General features: G+C 37.4%; 1 protein-coding gene across 1 annotated transcript in view; it reads right to left on the reverse strand.

Annotated features, from left to right (window-relative positions):
• Positions 1–8,933: 8,933 nt before the first annotated feature.
• The window catches only part of LOC137272893 (prestin-like), a 29,778-nt gene continuing 17,808 nt past the window's right edge, over positions 8,934–20,903 (reverse strand). The window contains exons 9-17 of the mRNA XM_067805313.1: positions 18,782–18,895; positions 17,434–17,511; positions 15,935–16,030; positions 14,929–15,035; positions 14,276–14,345; positions 13,487–13,678; positions 12,828–13,010; positions 11,221–11,275; positions 8,934–9,127 (exon numbers count right to left, since the gene is read on the reverse strand). Coding sequence (XP_067661414.1) covers positions 9,000–9,127; positions 11,221–11,275; positions 12,828–13,010; positions 13,487–13,678; positions 14,276–14,345; positions 14,929–15,035; positions 15,935–16,030; positions 17,434–17,511; positions 18,782–18,895 — 1,023 coding nt within the window. The 3' untranslated portion in view covers positions 8,934–8,999. The remainder of the gene's footprint in view (positions 9,128–11,220; positions 11,276–12,827; positions 13,011–13,486; positions 13,679–14,275; positions 14,346–14,928; positions 15,036–15,934; positions 16,031–17,433; positions 17,512–18,781; positions 18,896–20,903) is intronic.

The following is a 20,903-nucleotide window of genomic DNA, read 5'->3' on the forward strand; positions in this document are numbered from 1 at the left end:
CTTATCAACCGATGTTTTTGCTGAATAAGCAGGCAGCTGAATTCGTATTCAGGACACGACAAAAGTGATAATGTGTTACGGAGACGATGAATTTGTCTGAGTATCTAAAGTCCGAGTCTAGTGGTTCAAGTTCAAGAAATGTTGACACATTGCCTTAGGTGATTCCACATTTAATGGCAGGACAGTCAAGTAACGTTCCGAGTTCAATGTGTTTCGCCCCTTGGTCACACACCGGAAACCATTCCTGAGTTCGAATCCCGGTTCGCGCCAAATGTTTCAACCTTTTCACCAAAATACCCGTGAGAGGGAATTATTATGCGAGTTTAGTTTTACGCCGCTTTTAGCAATATTCCAGTAATATCATTTATATATATCTTTGTACCCATGTGGTGAAACAGCCCAGGTGCACAGAGGTGACGAGCGAAGACTAGAAGACTACCCAAATGCCCCTGAAATCGCATGGTTAAGAGGAACAGGTCCAAATGAGGTCATACAATGAATGTACATTTGTCGATGTTCCAAGGGATCTTCAACTACACACCGTATTGCACTTTGCTGACGTTCCACACACATTGGGAGGGATCTTCATCACATGTAGTATGGCCCTAGCCTAGGCAAAGGTTCTGTGGATGTTCAAAGGGATCTTCACCGCGCTTAGTATGGTGTTATCTCACTACATAGCCCCACAACACAGCACATGTGACATTGCCTGGTTTCAGTCTGTAGTGAAATTAGTACCTGGTGTCTCCAAAAGGCCTACTGAAGCAACACTTCTCATGTCATGCAACAAACTAACAAGACTTCAATCATAACATGTTTATTTTCTGTACATATCCCCAATCACACATCCAAATGTATTCCAAATGTATATTGCAACAATCAATGATTGCAGAGAGAGAGATCAATAAAATCAATAAATTAACTAATCCATAAAGTGTCAAATAACAGGTCACATAATCATGAGCAACATCACAATTCTGGCAGCAACACCAACTTCTTGATCCATTCAAACTCTCCCAGAATGACACAAGAATACTGATATGTCTTTGTGCACTACCACATAATATTCAAGTCTGGATCACTGGAAATCCTAACTGTTTGCCTTACCCCATTTGCTTGTACCCACAGCTTGCTCCACAAAGGATGCCTGAACATGAGAATATGGATCCACTGGCACCTATACTAAGCAAAGGTACTCACTGGAGATGTTCAGCTTTAAAAAAATCCTTTGTAAAAGATAATGCCTCTGTTCCTACCTAAGCTGCACAACCAATGACCAGCAATGATAACTCACTATATAATTATTTTCTCAATCATTAACATTATGACTATTCGCAGCCAATTTCAGCACCCATTCACTGACATTAACTGTCCAAATATGCAACACTATAGCCCGTCTTACCGTCACTCCACCAGCTTTATCCTCCTGCCCAACTATATCTGCTATGCTAAAGTCTTGAATTACACTTTCATTTGGAAATGAGCTGTGTGTTCCTATAAAAATACATTTTGAGAGACAAAGAGTTAGTCCTTAAATACAGCCATAACTGCTACAACAGACACACTAAAGATATTGAAGAGTAATTTCATAATTTCAAAGTGCATAACATAAGAATATTTGTGTTTGAAACAGTTCACAAATTAGGAATGGAATACTTCAACAAAACCACGAACACATGTGACATCTTTACAAACATGCACTGAATATACATTCTAATTTTCATCTACAAATTACCAGATTACAGTCTGCGTCACTGTCTTCATTTGTCTACTAGAAACAATAACAAATGTTATGCATTTCAGTAATGATTAGCTGCTAATTTAAAATGAAAATAAATATGAGTATAAAGAATAAAGGCAGCATATTAGCTTTGTTCCTCTATGAATGTGTGAGTGAGTTGTATGCCTCTTTTAGCAATATTCCGATTGATGAATCATCATGTCAACCATTAGTTTTCATAAATACATACCAATTAAACAAGTGAGTGTATCTGGCCTTTAGCCACTTCTAGCAGTATGATAGTGACATTTAAATAACTGAAGACAAAACAATCCAGTGATCGATATATTTAGCAACGACCTTTTCCTCCTGGTGATATTGACATTCAATCAGTTAATCACAAAGCCTTGCTATTCAATCCATTCAGTCATAGCCTTAGATACATAATTCAACCAATTATTGATGCATGTGTATCACATACTTAATGACATAAGCTTTATTATCAAAGCATTACGTGAAGGAACAAACAAGACCCGAGGAACCAGCATGTTCATGAGTTGACTTGACTGACTTTGCAGATAATGATGATGATAAACATCATGTTAACGTGGTCTAATTGTGAAACTTGTCAAACAGCTAATGTGGACAATTTCAGCTGGTAAAACATGTCCTGGTTAAGAACGATTCACAGTTTACAGGTTCAATTTACAAATTTGATGATGCATGTGTTTGTCATTGGAAGACCGGTCACCATGACAACAAATAATCTCTCTGACAGCTGACTGACAACTCACTGATACTCAAGTTCACAAAAATATTCTACAATTAAAAAACATACATTTGGCAAAATTCTTAAAATTTGTTCAAGTTATTGCATTTGTGCATGGATAAAACATGTAAATATATGTATAGGTTCAAATCATTATAACAATTTACAAAATCAATATCTATTCCTGCAATCACTGTTCCTTCAAGGAAATCTAAAAAATATGTCTAAATACTTCAACAAAATTAATATATCACTAGTAAATATAGTGATTGTAATGGTGTTTCGATGTTTCTTCTATTTATAAAACACCAATACAAAAATCTATAAACCCTAATATGGTAACAGTACTGACCAACCAATGAATATGATCACAGTAGAAGCTGTCTAAACTGGCACTCACTAGTACTGCAGAAATAATCCAGTTTACACAATGTGCCAGATTATGGAGCTGATGATACATGTACAAGCCATGAATGGGACTGAGATTATATACCAGTGTAGACAGCTTCCACTGAAGTGTGCCTCTGGAATTCAATCCTAAGAAAAACAGACCGTGTAAGAGGCACAACTCTTTAAGTCACATTTGCATGGCTCAAGGGTAATATTATTATTCAAGTACCTGACAACACAGGTAATATTATCACAGTGGCTCACATTATGTTTACATATATGTAGATTTAAAGAGTGTCACTTGTTGCTTGGCTAACAGTTTCACCACTGGGCTATCACTTGATCTAGCCTGATAATCTATTAAACCCACCTTTTGGGATACAGCACACGAAGCTATTACTCAGTATCATAGCAGCAAGGCACTGCATAAAGCATATCAGGTCATTTTTAGTTTAAAGGCACAATGTTACACCACACTTCTCTAAAAATAATGCACATCTCTCAAAAATACTAACTATCAGCCCTCAAGGAAACTACCAAATAATTTATTCCAAATGAAATTATGTATTTTGATTACAATATTAAATAAAAAAAAGTTGTAATGAATTAGTGCAATGTAGCATTTAATCAACTCTCATGCCCTCTACAGACCAAACATTATTTTAAGTGAAATGCACAGAGTTACATCCCTCGGATTGCTCTTTACGAAAAACCTATGATGTAACCTGCGATTGAAACAAGTTCAGCAAACACCGACAACACTATGTGCTACAGTTCTCAATGTATGGAGCAATTTTTTTTGGTAACTGTTCATCTCAAAGTTTCAATTATCCATTTCAGTCAAATAGTAAGGTGAGTGAGTTTAGTTTTACACTGCTTTTCACAATTTTCCAGCAATATCACGGTGTGGGACACCAGAAAAAGGGCTTCACACATTGTATCCATGTGGTGAATCGAATCCGACCTTTTGGCTTGACGAGGAAACGCTTTAACCAGTAGGCTACCTCATGGCCCCCAAATAGTAAGGGATGATAAGTCTTTTATAGCATCAATAGCAAACTAAAGGAAGTGCACATGCCCCATTTTGCATAATATTGGCTAAAATATTGTTGAAAATGTGTGACATTGTGCATTTAAAATTAAAACATGGCAACTTGAAAAAATCATTTAAAAGAACTCAAACATCCTTGTTTATTATGAAACAAATTGTACCTGAAGTATACATGAGAGCAAAAGGAACACAACTCTGCTTTTTAAAATATCATTGAAAATGTGTGACATTGTGCATTTAAAATTAAAATATGCAACTTCAAAAATTCAGTTAATAGAACTCAAACATCCTTGCTTATTATGAAACAAACTTATAACTAAAGAATACTGGCACTACTGAACAGCAAAAGAAACTCTGCCTTTTTGTCAAGTTTTTAAATGGAAGACATAAACCTGAATGCTTACTTTTATGAGATTTTATTTTTTTTGAAAGCTGCATTTCATTGCATGTTTAGTGTATGTATTTAATGGTTACCAATGAAAACATCTCTTCCCAAATGTCATCTCACTTTTCAAAACATGAAACTGGTCTGGCCTACAGACGCAATAAATTTAGCGGTGCTGTTATTTTCATCGCCACCTTTGAAGCATTTTATAACAAAAATCAATATAAACAGATATTTATCAACAAAGGATTCTACTTTGAAGGACATGTGCCGTACCTGAGGCATCCATGCCAGAAAAACAGGTCTTTTGTGGTGAAAATCTTATGTGTTCTACATAAAGTTACACTTTAATATCACAGACACTTCAGTTTGTATGTGAAGATTCATCATACTTTAAGATACTTTACCATAATAATAACTTTATTATAAAACAGATCAATGTTAAATTGGTTCTATAATGACTGATACAGATTAAAATGGTACAAACTAAGCGACTATGGGTACCATGATTAAAAATACAATTTAAAAATATAATTGTCTAAAATAAAGTTTCTTGTTTCTCACAATTCACTTATCCCTGTGCTATATTAAACATATCTTGGCACTGTTAATATCATCCAAAATTGGCAGTGAAGCGTATACTATAGTAACCATGGCCTCAGGAAATATCTTCATAATTCAAATCACAAAGGCCAAAAGAGATCACATGGTACTTTAGAATTAGGTTTAAGCTGATAACGATATATTCTCAAAAATAAAATCTTCATACCGTCCATGAAGTTTTCCGAAGACACAAGAATCATTTTAACCCCACTAATATTGGAGACCAATCACAGTAGTCACAGTTGGTTTAGTTTTCGCCACTTTTAGCAATCTTCCAGCAATATCATGGTGGGTGCACCAGAAATGGGCCTCACACATTGCATCCTAGTGAGGAATCAAACCTGGGTCTTCGGCGTGACAAATGGACCCTTTAACCACTTTACTATCCTTATGTAATGACCACACACCAGGTGACAGTCAAGTGCCATAATAAACTACTTTGTAAAACTAATTCCCCCTCAATATAACACATTTTAGGACATGTACCTTCAATCCTTAAGGAACTGTAAGGCGTGGATCCTAAACTAAACCCACAAAAATACAATCAAGGGAATGTTAGTTTTTAACAGTATTCTATCTAAAAACATAACTAACTGAAGGGAAAAATTGTTAATGAATGATACATATTCTTTATAAAGATTTGCCAAAAAAAACTGATTATTTGCATTTGGGTATTTAATAAGATTATATAGGAAACAAAACAACATGGTCAAACATATGATGAAAAGTAGTAAAGCTATATATGTAACTTGTGTTATGTGTGGGATCACACAGTCTTAGTAAAGTATATATTCTCTGATAGGAGTCCCACCTGGGATTTGAACACACACTAAGGTTCGGTATCAAATTTCCAGTACTCAAAGTCAGGTATCTATCCCATTTAGCTATATTCAAAACGGAAGACCAACAAGTCCATGTGAGACAATTTTCATGGGCAAATGGACAAGAAATATACACATCATTCAGTTAGAAAGGACAACTAATCTGCTTAAAGTGTACTTTCTTTCTGATTTCCACAATCTGAAAACACACAGAAGAATACTGAAAGTACTTATGGTATAAAGTGTTATATCACTTGAATGACATATCAATAATTATATCACTTGAGTGACACATCAACAATTATATCAGTGACATATCAATTGGATTTATTCTTATAACTAAAGTATTTCATAACTAAAACAAATAGTAAAAGACAATGCCAACAGCTTGATGACAGTAAGTACTTGAACCGAGGGGATCTACACAAACAGACTTAGGGCAACAGCAGTTGCACACACACAAAAAAGAGATAAATATTGTGTTTTCCAGTGTGTTAATGAGTATTTGATGCCTTGAAATTTCATTTGGAATTGATACCATTAGTAATGGTACAAAACGTCAGACTTGTAATATCATATGCAAACATTATGATTCAATAAATAGCTGTAGTCCCCTCTCCCAGTGTGAACTCTCCTGCTTGTAAGACAGACATGTTGTCATTCTGGAATACAATGATGTCATGACATGATGGATGACGTCATGACACAATGGATGATGTCATATGGCACAATGACAAAAGAACCGTTTTGGTGAACAGAACATGGAGAAGAAACAGTCTAATCAAAAATACTCTGGTAATAATGAATCAATTGCAATATAAATTAAAATTGGGTCCATTTCTTCGAGCAAAGCATGTTTTGTAAATTTGCGACAAAATAAATACACGTATGTATCCTGAAATTCATTCACAGTGAGTAATCAGATAACAAGGGACAGTAGAAATGGTCTTCACATATTGTACCCATATGGGCAATAAAACCCTGGTCTTTTAATAGCTCACTTGTGAGATCATCATGTCCTCGTATCCCAACTGCATAGATCAATGCTCATTTTGTTGATCACTGGATTATCTGGCCCAGACTCAATTAGTTGCAGACTGCCTCCATATAGCTGGAACACTGCTGAGTCCAGCACTAAACAACAAACCAGCCAACCAAACTTATAAAGACAAGTGAGCGCTGAGCTACCCGTGATCCCCTGAAGGGGTGTAACAGATGTAACAAGAACTCATGTTACAGGTCAGTCACTACCGTCGTCAGGAGTCACACACATTTATCTTACTGCATCACTGATTAGTGGCTGGTGTAGATATGTACAGTATAAAACCATAAATTTCTGTGTTGCATAATAATTGCACAGAGGGATGTGTTTCAGCAAAATGGCAGCGAATATGACCTGATCTTTCTTAGACCATACCGGCCTTTGTTCAACTCAGTGAATAAACTGAGAACAAAGTGATCAGGCAGTGACCATGCAGTGATGATGAAGTGATGATGAAGTGATGATGAAGTGTATCAGCTACCTCAAGAAGTAAGAGGTTAAAACTGGAACAACATCTCTGCTTTGGCCCATGGCACATTTGGCATTAAATGTTTTCTCACAGAGAGAACAAAAACAAAGAACAGAAACAAAACAACTTCTCCATTGAACTGATAAATGTGAGGAAAATCAAATTCTTTGTTGATGTATCTCTTTCAAGGAATTATACACATGCACAAAAGTTAAGTGCCCCTCTATTTTTGTGATAACTATCTTAACAAGATCTATGCCTGTCACTGACATCACTGGTTTGATTATGTTTGGCAACTAAACGAGTGATAATGCTGTGATGATGACCCATTTGCCTTACAATGACCCTGCATGACATGCCAGCATTTTTCATGCCTATCACTTGCCATCTATCAGCGGTCATTAACTTTCTCCTCACCATGACTGATTTTCTTACTCTAAAGTGAAAGGAGAATCTCACAACAAACCGGTGAAACAAAGTTTGTGAAACTTGATTTTCAAGATTCAGATGGTAGGGAAATGGAGTTGCACGTGCAGAACATATTCCTTGTCGTATCTTGGCAATCTTAGGTTCAACAATCTATGGAAGGCTAATTCAGACAGAAACATGTATATTTTGTATTTTGGATCTTCAGTGGTGAAATCAAGACACTACGAAAATAGTGGTGCTTAACTTTTGCGCAAGTGTTTATATTCCAAGATACAAATTAAATTAAGATAACAATGTTGTTTGCAAGTTCCCCAGTAGAACTTTTGATATGGGCATCAAAATTAAACACAAAAGTAAAAGTCACCTAAATATTTAAAAAATATATTGAGATTTAATTTGAACAAATCTTTAGGAAACCTTTACTACAGGCTTGGTTGCAAATAAAGAAATAGAATTGAGGCTATCGACAAAGACATCTTAGTGCTGAGGTGATCACAACTCACATAAGTAATATAACAACAATCATTTCAGTACGAAGATCTTGTGGGGCCAGGCTCTGTCCATACTGTACATTAATACACTGCTTGAATTGTATTCGACCTGGAATTCATACAGACTCATATAAACAAAACAAACATAGGTTAATGATGCTAAACACAACAAATAAAAATATTAGAAGTCACTAATATACATGAAATATTCATGTATTTTGAGAGAGAGTGAGAGATTTTAAGGTGGGTGAGGGTGAGAGTTGTACACATGTACAGGGGTGGGGGGTGCAGCTATCAGCAATTTTGTACATAAACGTATTCTAAAAAAATGGTTAAACGTTATAAATGCTTCTCCATAAAAATCATCATTGCCCCCAACCCCATCCCACCCCTCCCCTACCCCTAAGGCATAAATTATGAGCAGTTCCATAATGAACTAACATAACAATTATTACCAACCTGTTGACTAAGCATCTCACTATGTCCTAGACCAAACACCCGGCAATAATATAATACCCAATCATATAAAACAAAGAACCAATTATAATTGTCTAAAAATACTGCATACATTGTAGATGAAGTTTGATCCCAAAATAATCTGTGAAATCTGTGAAATTTTGCAGAAACCATAGTAATTATTAACAACTATTACCATGGCAACTACAAACAGTACCCTGACTGCCTTCTAGAGGACCTCAATTAGTTCCAATCGTCCCAATGAGATCTTGCGTCCTCTGGTGAGTCTTTGGAACAGGTGAGATCTCATGTTGACCTGTGAGTCCTCTTCTACCTCGGTGAGTCCTCTTCTATGCCGGTGAGTCCTCATGTATCACAGCACATCCTGGGCTGGTGTGGGTGAGGACACAGCTTGATGCACAGCATCATCACAAGTCAGATACAATAGATCTCCGAACTTTTTCATGAAGCCTGTAGACTCCAGTATCCCTAGACTGGCCTCTAGAAACAGAGAAAGAGAATCAACAATATAGTGAGTGAATGTGTTTAGTTTTACGCAGCACTCAGTAATATTCCAGCTATATGGTGGCGGTCTGTAAATACTCAAGTCTGGACCAGACAATCCAGTGATCAACAATATGAGCATCGATCTGTGCAATTGGGAACCAATGACATGTGTCAACCAAGTCAGCGAGCCTGACCACCCGATCCCATTAGTTGACTCTAGTCACCTTTTAAGGCTCAACAATATAGAAGAAAACGCTTGTTGTTCTGGGTGCTGTTTAAATAAGCAATCTCACCACTAAATTGTCATCGTATGTTAAAGGTCACATGCAACCAAAAAATCAAACATAATTAAAACACATTTATCACTTATTCATGACATATAATATACATTGCTGCTTTTAAAAAAACAAATAAACAAAATTATAAGCGTACAATCGCGATTCAAAAGTGCAATATTTTGTACTTGGGCTTACTTCCCCCGAAACGAAACCCTCGGGAGACCGAACCCAGTCATAGCGGGTGGATATGCACTCAAGTGTAACGACAGCTTCCGATTGGCTGTTTCATTTGCTGATATGCTGTTGTGTAAAGAAAGATGATCTGTTTGATGGGCATTTTAGAAGTATAGCCAGTCACAAGAAAGTAAGATTCTTTATGGATAACAACTTCTCTTTCTGTACTTCATACACTGTTGTCAAACAAAATCATATACACTAAAAGAAGTCGTTATCCATGAAGAATGTATACAGAGATGTTGGGTTTAGAAAATACATGTTCTCTGAATTTGTGCTCAATCCAATCAAAAATCATGTCAGTAGAGATGGTAAACTACTGCGTGGCTGGAATCTGTCCAAGTACAAATCAGGACTTGAAAAGGACAAGAGTTTGCACCAGTTTCCGACAGATCCAGTCATCCTAAAAAAATGAATGTAGTTTGTTTGCAACCCACAGACATAAAAACATGTCATGTGTATCACACGTGCCTAATTACATAATGTGGCAGACACGGGACTCAGGTGCACGAGTCATAAATCAACTTTTTTCTTTACGTTGTATAGTCTGATAGGTGTTAAGTTCAATTTGCATGTGGTCAATGATTGAAGCTGTGTATTGCAAGTTGTCTTTAGCAGACAGGTAGACAGACATATAGGTGTGAATAAACCAGACACTGAGCTTTCTCTGTGACAGGGACTGCTTACCACAATCAACAAGTTTTTTCTACGTAACGAGTAGATTATTTACTTGTTTGTGTACACAACCAAGACTAGACTACTGCTGCTCACAACCTCAGACGCTGGGCATGCATACTGTTTCAAGCTCTGCGAACCTATTCACTGCGCATGTGTTATGGATGCAGCGCAGCACAGCTGTTGAAACCAGTTTTCCCCCCAGCGCTGGGGTGAATTTAGTGAAACGTTTGAACTCCGATTTCGCGGGCTTTTTTTTCATCACGTTTTTTTCAACTTTATAGGTTGAATTGGCATTTTTGATGATTTGTTTCGGTAAGTGCATACCGAAAGGTACCAGAATCTGCAAAGTTGTGTTTTACGTTGCATGTGACCTTTAAGGTATTGGAGATACCAAAGTAGCTTCAACATCGCTTTGTACAACGACACACAGGTACGTTAAAAATGAATAGGAGTTACAGAAGAGTGATCAAGGAATTTGTACCATTAAGTGGCTTCTTAATGTGTCTCTTGATGAAAGAGAGTAATATTCCACTGTCGTGTTGTCCATAAGACATCACTGAACATTTCGTAATCTGATTTGTTTGTGTGACAGTAATATAGCTGGAATACTGCTGAGTATGGCGTAAAACTAAACTCACTCACTTACTGTTCATGTGAGGGGACAGTATATCATTGATATATAACCTCACCATTATGCTGATAAAAGCAGCTTCATATATACTGAAACAACTTTGATTCAAGCATGTGGTTTAATGTTAACTTAGCGTCCACAAACAAGGGTGTACTACATTAACAGTCCTGTCACTGAACATACCAGGCTTTCAGTCATTACACTTACTTATGACTGAATATTTGCACTCCTCTGAAGAGACAAAAAACATTTCTTGTGATCCTTACCTCTCACTTCTGATAGCAAAACTTCAACATCAATAGCCTTGTATTCTGTTATAATCTGGAACAGATTAAATGAAAATGAGTCTCACAAATATATGAAAACAATTTTGTTGTTACAACTCTATGTCCCTTGTTGTTTAGTGTCACAGTTAGCAATATTTCAGCGTTGGTCTGTAGACGATCAAGTCTGGACTGGACAATTCTGTGACTGCCATAATGAGGAATGATATACATAGCGGGGATAGTGGGGATACCATGACATGTGTCAACCAAGTCTGACCTGGCCTGACTCTCTGATCCCAATAGTCCTCTAAGCATGGGTTGTTGAAGACCAATTCTAACCCATATCTTCACAAGGCATGATCAACAGTAAGTCTGTTACATATTAGGCTCCTTCAGTTAGGGATTAGCCTAGTGGTAAAAGCATTCTCTCTTCACCCCAAAGAAAGGGGTTCAATTCCCCACATGGGTACAATGTGTGAATCCCATTTCTGATGTCTCCTGCCATGCTGTTGCTGGAATATTGCTAATGGTAGCTTAAAACACTCACTCACTCACTCACTCACTCACTCACTCACTCACTCACTCACTCACTCACTCACTCAGTATTATTCAAGTCTTAGTCTGGCAAGGACATAAAGCATGGGTTTGACAGATCAGTGATGATTACTTCAGAAACTGACCTAAGGTTTCAGGCTAGACAAGCAAACATGTTAATAACTTGGGTAGGCTGCCGTGGATAAGAGTGTGTGAATCTATCAACACAGTCCAAAAGGGTCTCAACCCAACAAAATCTAGACTCTTTACCTTGTCAAAATACCAAATATAACATGTGTTACATTTGACTACATTCTAAATGGCCTAGTGCACAATCTAGTATGAGAATCAGCAAAGTAAAACCGAGCTTGTAGTATCCATACTCAGGGGTCATTCTGACCAATCAATACCCATGGGGGACTGAGTGTATTGATGGCAGACAAAGTACAGAAAGGATGTAACATGCTGCTAGGATATATGGTATGAGAACTGAGTAGTTTCTCAGCTGCAACTCCAAAACCAGACCTTTTTTATTCTGAGTATATTCTTTTTTATAAAAAGGTTATCTTGCAACGATGTATACATTTGAGGATAAAACTCTTGGCCCCTTTCACTCTACCCAAGAATCTAAAATGGCTGATCCCTTACCGCACATACAAACTAGGGCACAGAGTAATCCGAAATCACTACCGGTGAGGATCTGACTTAGAATCCATGTTCAGCAAGCCATGCTTGCTGTAGGAGGCAACTAATAGGATCAGGTCATCAGACTCACTGACATGTACATGTCACTGTATTGCAAATGCGTAGATCAGTGCTCATGCTGCTGATCACTAGATTGTCTAGTCCAGATTTGATCCTTTACAGACCGCCACCATATAGCTGAAATATTGCTGAGTGTGGTGTAAAACTAAACTTGCTGGCTTCTCTTCATGTGATGAGTTCAACAAGTATTTAATGTAATACAGACCATACCCCAAAGCTTGAACCATTTGTACTTTTAATGTGTAACCATGAGCCCAAACCTCTAGGCATTTATCTAGCCAGTTATCTAGCTATTTACTCACTCTTACCTGTTGTATAGCTGTAACCCCCATGATATCGAGGAATGTGACTCCCGTCATATCTATAACAATATGGTGCAAAGGAGACTTCAAGACTTTGCTGCCTGGCAACAGGTAGATGGCAGTGTCTGGAGCACTGTCAGCATTGTTGGCATCATTCTTGGCAGCGGCCCCGTCTCCATCTATCGGCCGCTGTCGAACAGTTATATAGATGGTCAGTTACAGATTCATAAACTGAAAGTACATTTTTCATTTAGTTTGTACTGAAAGCTTTTGCAATAATTTTGCATATTTTGCCATTATTCTTTGCTATTATTGCACATTTCAGCCTCAGGTACCGGACCGAAACAATCTCATCCTAAAAGACACAGATTTATTTACAATTGAAAACTAAATGTCCAGGGAGGTGAATAGAAAGATGTCCAATCCATGGCAACTTCAAAAGTATATCTCAAAAGCTGCTGCCAAACAATAATCAACTGATTACTATGATTAGTATTACAATCTACTTATATAGCGCTCAGCTCAGCTGCTCACAGGTGCTTTGTTTTTCGCCTGGATAGGTACTAAGTGTTAATCCTGCTTCTGGTGTTTCCAACTGTGATATTGCTGGAATATTGCTGCAAGTGTTACACCCTTAGTCAGCGTCTATGTCAAAATGGCCATACCTCCCGGAAGTTGTTGCCTACATGGTTTGTCTCCTCCTCTTCCTTATCAACCACAATCTCCTTCGTCTTCTTCCGCATCTTTAGGGGATTCACTCCTGACAACTTGTACACTTTCTTCTTGAAAATGTCTGCATTGGCGAAATACAGAGGCGAGTCCATGCGGACCACTCGGACCCCGGACATCTCCTTGACCTGTAGAAGGAATGGTGTAATACGGCTCTATAATCTCGCACATGTGATGAGATACAGAGTGACACACTTCAGGTCTGTACGGATCTAAATGAAATAACATTTCAAACAAATGAACAATACGCAAGTCATGATTGAGTTCAGTTTTAATTCTTTATCACATGATAAAAGAATGCTTCTACTGTAATAATCAATGTGAAACAGCTGATCATCTGTTTTGGCATTGCAACTATGTAAGGTCCATCTGGACGCATTTTACAAAGCTGATTTACCTCTTGGCTCTCTGCTGCCCAATTTTGGACCAATATATCTTTTAATAATAATATGCAAACAATGTATTCTCAAAATAGAAAAACATATAAAAAAACAATAAATTTCGAAATGAGTCTGAAAGAAATCACATGCTTTCCTTACTTTACAAAATACACAGCAAAAAAAGCATGGATAGTCAAACCACTTTACTAAATTCTGGTCATCTTTCGTTTACATAGCGAAGGATATACATGCACAAAAATTTATAGCCATGACAAAAATAAGGAAATAATAAGAAAATGCTTCTAAGCCACTGCTGAATGTTTTTCAACATAAGCACATACTCACATCTCTGTACTGCCCAAGAGAACGATATTCCTCACTGGACCCTACAGTGCCAACAGCTACACTGGTGGACCTGACGTAACATATACATGAAGGTACATGGATGAAAGGGGGAATACTTACCTTATTGATTGATTGATTTGATTGAAACATATTTTATTCAATTAAGAAACAGATTGGGCACACGCTATCCAACTTAAATAATTTTCAGGTGGTTCAGATGTACGAGAAACACAGACTTCAGATGATACTATGCATGATTTAAAACAACTTATAGAAGTCATAACCTTATGCTATATATAGCGCTACACTTAGTGAATTACAAATTTTCGCACGCAATTGGTTCAGTAAGATCCAGGGTTGGAAACCATAAGAGCGAAGTGCCCAGCTGGCTGCAATCAAAGTCAGCAATCTAGCTACACTCAACCATCCAAACAATGGACAACAAGAAGTCTTGTTTCCACTCTGACAAGTGTAATTTGACACATAACCACAAGCAATGTAAGAAAGAAGTCAGATGTAACATAGGTAATATTTTAGATTACACTATCTACAATGTAAGACAATAAAGGTTGGCAATCAATAATGGTAACATGCATACTGGACATAGAAACCTTGCATACAAGGTATGTATTGCCTTCCACATGTTGACTCACCTCTGGGTTCTGACCACCACCATCAAGGTGCACACAAGGAATCCTATCATCAGCCCTTTGTCGGCATCGAGGATTACAGAGGCACAGAAGGTGAACACCCACACAATCTGAAACACAAACCACAGACTAAGATTACTGCTAAATCCTCTAATACAAGAAGAGTCCACAGGGATATTGAAAAATTTATGAAAACATTTCATTTGTCCTATGTCCCATGCAAAATACTGCCTACTTCAATCAGTAAGCCATTTGAAATGCACGTAATTGATTATCTCCCCTTAATGCACTCAAACAAAAACACTTTAAAATATCAAGAGAAACTGCATTTATAAATCTTGAAATTCATCTTAGGAAGGTGATGCCACAAATTGATCACTTTATCTATCTATATGTCCATCTACACCAGGCAGAAATAATCTTCACACCATATAAGGGCAGTTAGGTAGCACTGTTGGTAAAGCGTTAACTCATCAAGCCAGAGACTTGGGTTTACTTCCAGTTCATGCCAAAAGTACAATGTGTGAAACATATTTTGGCTGTAACCTCTGTGATATTGTTGTAATTTTGCTAAAAGCAGTGCTAAACAATATTCACTCACTCACGCCAATTACCCATGAGGAGAATTACACTTAGGCCTTTGGATGGATGAACTTATTAATCAGTAATAACAGAGAATCTGTCAACAGTGAAGCTCTCCAACCGCACATCAGCATATGCAAGCAAGTCTGGCACGACACCGTTTTAGTAATATTCCAGCAATATCATGGCAGGAGATACCAGAAATGGGCTTCACGCATTGTACTCATCCAGAGAATCGAACCCAGGTCTTCAGCATGAGAAGAGATCACTTTAACCACTGGGCCACCCCACTGTTCCACTATACCATGAGGTCCAGACCTCAATGTCATCCAACTCTGAGTCACAGTCAAATCAAACAAAAGAACTGACAATGTGACAATCTAATAAGTGATCGTCAGACCGACAAAATCCACATCAGCCAACTCACACAGTCGTAGTGAGACTTTTCCCACAATTCCCTGAGCTGGAAGAGTTTCATGAACATCCCTCGCAGGTTGACTATGATGATAGAGGACAGCACGCACTGAAGCAGATGTCACAGGCGGAATACATAACAAATATCTTCTACATTCATCCATTTCTTCCATCAGCTCCTCCTTTCACAAAGCACTAAGGTGGTCTCGTATGTCACTAAGGTAACCTTAGTGCAATGTTAAAGAATGAGACTTAAGGTTAATCTTAGTAAAAGTTGCTTTGTGAAAGAAGCCCCTGGCTTCCATTTGTCCTTTATACAAGAAGAATCATGACAATGTAGATAGGTCCTTGACAAAGCCTGTAAAATATGATTGCATACTAGAGAGTCAATTTTCAAGGCTCTATTAACAGAACTTAAGAGGTTTCAGGATAAGGTGGGAACTGAATTAATTAACTTTATAAGCCCATGTGAATAATGTGGACTGAATTTTCACTGTAGTTAATAATTTAGATGCAGCCCAAAAGATAAACATAATCAAAACACAATTATCACTAATTCATGACATATAATATACACTGCTGGTTATGCAAAAACAAATAAGAAAAGTTATAAGCATACAATCGCAAATCAAAAGTGCAATATTTTGTACTTGGGTTTATTACACTGGAAACAAAGCACCCTGGAGACTGAGCTCAGTCAGAGTGGGTAGGCAAACACAAAGACTTTCAATGGCTGGTTTCTTTGCTGATACACTCTGCCGGGTCTTTGTTTATGCCTTATAAGCCTGATAGGTGTTAAGTTCAAACTGAATGTGGCCAATGAAGTAGTGTATTGCACATTGTCACTAGCAGACAGGCACACAAGTGCCAATTCGACAAAAGAGAAATGAGTTTTGTCTCTGACAGAGGCTGCTCATCACAATCAACATGGTTTTTTATGCAACCTGTAGATTATTTACTTGTTTGTTCACACAAACAACATTAGATAGCTCCTGCTCATGACCTCATTATCGAAGCATCCCGCTTCAAGCTGCCTGAACCTATTCACTGCACATGCACTATGTACACAGCACAGCGGTTGAAACCACTTTTCACCCCAGCTGGGGTGAAATTAGTGAATAGTTTGAATTCTGACTTTGCTGGAGGTTGTTCATCGTGTTATTTTCAAACTTTATTAGTTGAATCTTCAGAATCTGCAAAGTTGTATTTTGTGTTGCATGTAAGCTTTCATAGAAACATTTTTGAATGACATTTTGAGCAAAATGAATAAACTAGATTGAAAACAGAAGTCTACGTGTAGTCATGGTAGTAAACATGTCATATTACCACATACTGCAACAATAAAGCCAACTTCAATATTGATTTGCTGACTCTCTACTTCCGATGACTGATCAAGATGCAAATATGAATGAAGGTTAGTGTTTCAGCTTATGAACTTAGCGTACGATTTAGTACTGATTTCAAGGGTCAAGTTAGCACCTCTGCACATATACGGTAACATACGGTACTCACCAGAGGGAGTGCATGCAGGTATGGCCCCAGCACCATGATCACCAGCAACACCACACAACACGCTACAAGGGAGGTTACCTGCAACCATGGCAACATCTTCAGTCAGTTCAAACATCTTTAAACATGAAATCAAAATCAACATATCCATTTGATCACAACAACAAACAAAACAAGAAAATAACAAAAAGAAAAAAGAAAGAATAGTTTGAAGCCACTAAGAGCAACAAGCAAGCCATTTTACATTTCATGACCTTTAACAGCTAGCCTAGTTTAATGTGTAACCTTTCAATGAAGCTAAGCTAGGACATTGTGATCACAATATATACATTAGTTTAGCAGGTAATGGTTGAATTATTATTGGCAAACATAACCAGAAACATGGATCAAATGTTACAACCATGATGAGACACCTCTAATGTACAAAGGAGATGAAAAGTAATTTGGTAAATATGCACAGAAAATCAAACACAGCATTCACATCTAAGACAAAACAAATAACATGCCCTCAAAGACATGATATAACAGGATTCTTCCTTTACTTCTTGGAGACATTACTCCCTGTAAAACTAAAACCTAATGTTTCCAATTAAAGTTATAAGTCCAAAATATTAATATCTGATTCATTCATAAATGAAACACCTTGAACCTATAATCATGGTTATGATGTCACACGTCTATGTGAAATGTTATATAAATATTTAAAAACAGGCAAGAAAGGTCTGCACAAAGTAGAACAGCAGCATGTTGTATCAACTCAATATTCTCATTTTTCTGATATAATACCTTCCAGAAATCACCTCCTACAAGTTCAGATGCTAGATCAAGAGATCCAAGAACAGACTTTTAAACAGTTATTCAAACTCTTATTAGAGGATAGTTGGTCTATGAGTATATCGGTTTCTAAAATGATCTAGCATCATTCTTCACCACATTGATTTGGAAATACTGATCTGAATGAAAATGTATGAACCCTTCAAATCACACTCCATTTTACATTCTGATGACATTCGTAACTCTATGTTAAAGCATGGGAGGTACGATCACGTTTGTGCTAAGATCACTTTGGGGAATGGGCAACCGATTAAATGACAGAAGCAAAGCTTTGGTCTTGTGAAGTTGTGCGATGGGTTATTGCAGAAAACTAAAGGAGTGTTTTAAAACTAGCATTTATCACACCATGTTACCTGTGTCCTTCCCCCTGCTCCATCCTGAACCAGACTAAGAGATATTGAGGCTGACACCACGTAGCCTGAAAATATTGCTGATACCACACCGGCTGTACCTGAGGCAAACATCTCCTGTAACAGCATTGTGGGACAAGTCATATCACCTGAGCTTGTCATCTCACCTGAGTACGTCCACCCGCACCGTCCTGCACCAGGCTGCGAGAAACGGACGCTGCTGTGATGTAGCCAGAAAATAATGCACAAACCACGCTTGCAGTTCCTGTTGCAAACATCTCCTGAAATATCAGTACGCAAGTTAGTGGAATGCAAAAGCTGCATCATCCTCAGCAGTTCAGGAATTTTATCTCTTCTAAATTTATCTACCCTGGACCTAACTGGCATCATCTTTGACACCTTAATTCGTTTCTACGTTCATGTGACATGGACCCAATTACTATCATAGCTTCTTTCAAGGTCAATCTGAATATCACAATGCTCAAAACAGCTACAAAATGTAATTACTTTTTTCTTTATTGACATGACTTTATTTGGTGCATATCAACTAAAACTGGTAACACCTGATAGTATAATGATGTTTCTAAGCCCCATATCATATGTTCACTGAAATTTTCAGAGAGACGACACTAACAGATTTATGATTTAATATAATCTACTGTTTATGATCTGATTTAAGCCATTATTGTGCAATCTCATCTAAATTGTCCATAGATTTTCACAAAGTATTACCTGATGAGAAAGTAAGCATACAGTGGAAGCTGTCTAAACCAGCACTCACTGGGACTGAAGAAATAATCCAGTTTAGACAATGTGCCAGATTGTAGAACTGATGATAAATGTACAAGCCACGGACAGGACTGAGAGTTTATGCTGGTGTTCACTACTTGTACAGATACTGGTTTTGGCAGCTTCCACTGTACTTTCAAATGCTGAAGTCCTCATTTTGAGGAAATTAAGATCACTCCCACTTGTATATCAATATAATAGTGTCATTATAGTGTATTCCCTCTACTTGCTAACACCTATACAGTACCTCTTCAGAGAAGCAATAATATTTGTGCAACATAAATCAGGATTGTTTTCACTTTAACTGTCTAATCTCATCAATGTGAATTCCTGGACCACTCACATCACATAATCACATGGGCTTGAAACACTGTTTAGTGGATAAGCATGGTCAATTTACAGCACTGAGATAACATACTGTGGCTCTTGACTGGTAGTCATTTTCTAACTGATTCTGTCATTAAACGATGCATTGATGTATGACGATTTCGAGTCGATATATAAAAAAGAAATCTATCATTGTCATCCAAGTCTCATGTAGTACAGCATGATTCACCAATGATTATGATGATAATGATGATGATGATGAACTAATGTGACCTGATTATGACAAGCTTATTTTTTACTGTACCTGAAAAAAAACTGCTGACAGTGCTAAAAGCCCAATGTGTTAACAAGGTGGGGAAGAGAAACTAGGTCACCAAGCCATGACTTTCACCATTGAGCTACCACACCATCCACACAGATTATTTGTACATTTACAGATTTCATTAATGTTTTATTATCATTACAATAAAGATGAAACTAATGACAAATATTCAACAAGATGAGTGTGCATGACTTGGATTAAAGTAAAAACATTAGCAGAAAAACAAGCAAAAACACTTGGAAATGATTACTTTTGACCAATCCTTCATTTTAAGTTTATCAGAGATCCATAAAATCAACACTTGTTAATTGAAGAAAGCATTCCAAGTAAAGTCAGTCATTTGTCGATAAAAGTACAGGCATACCATGCAATCAAACTGAAACATACTGAAATGAAACAATAATATTGAACCAAGTCTGCCAAGTCTGAACATGCAGAGAACAAAACAGCGCAAGGACATGAAAATTCATATTATACCATGTTTGGGCCAGGCCAAGTAAATCACAAATTGTGCCTGACACAGACCAAATGTAGAAAACAATATTATGTAGGCAGTCTAATAGTGACTTGTAGGGTATTTGTTTGTTGTTTACCACTGCATTAATCAATATTCAAGCCATATGATGGCAGTGTGTAAATAATCAAGTCTGGACCAGACAATCCAGCGACTGACATCATGAGTATCAATCTATACAACAAGATTTCCTCAAGATAAATTCTATCCGGACCCTCACAGTGGCTGTGTCTCAGAACCTTCATTCCACAGTAAGATTCTACTGCAGTGAACATATGCAACATATAATTATGACCTTTCTGTTCTAATTCACTTGGTCTGGCCATCTTCCCACTTC

Source organism: Haliotis asinina, chromosome 2, assembly GCF_037392515.1.
Source record: "Haliotis asinina isolate JCU_RB_2024 chromosome 2, JCU_Hal_asi_v2, whole genome shotgun sequence".
NCBI classification, from domain to species: Eukaryota; Metazoa; Mollusca; class Gastropoda; order Lepetellida; family Haliotidae; genus Haliotis; species Haliotis asinina.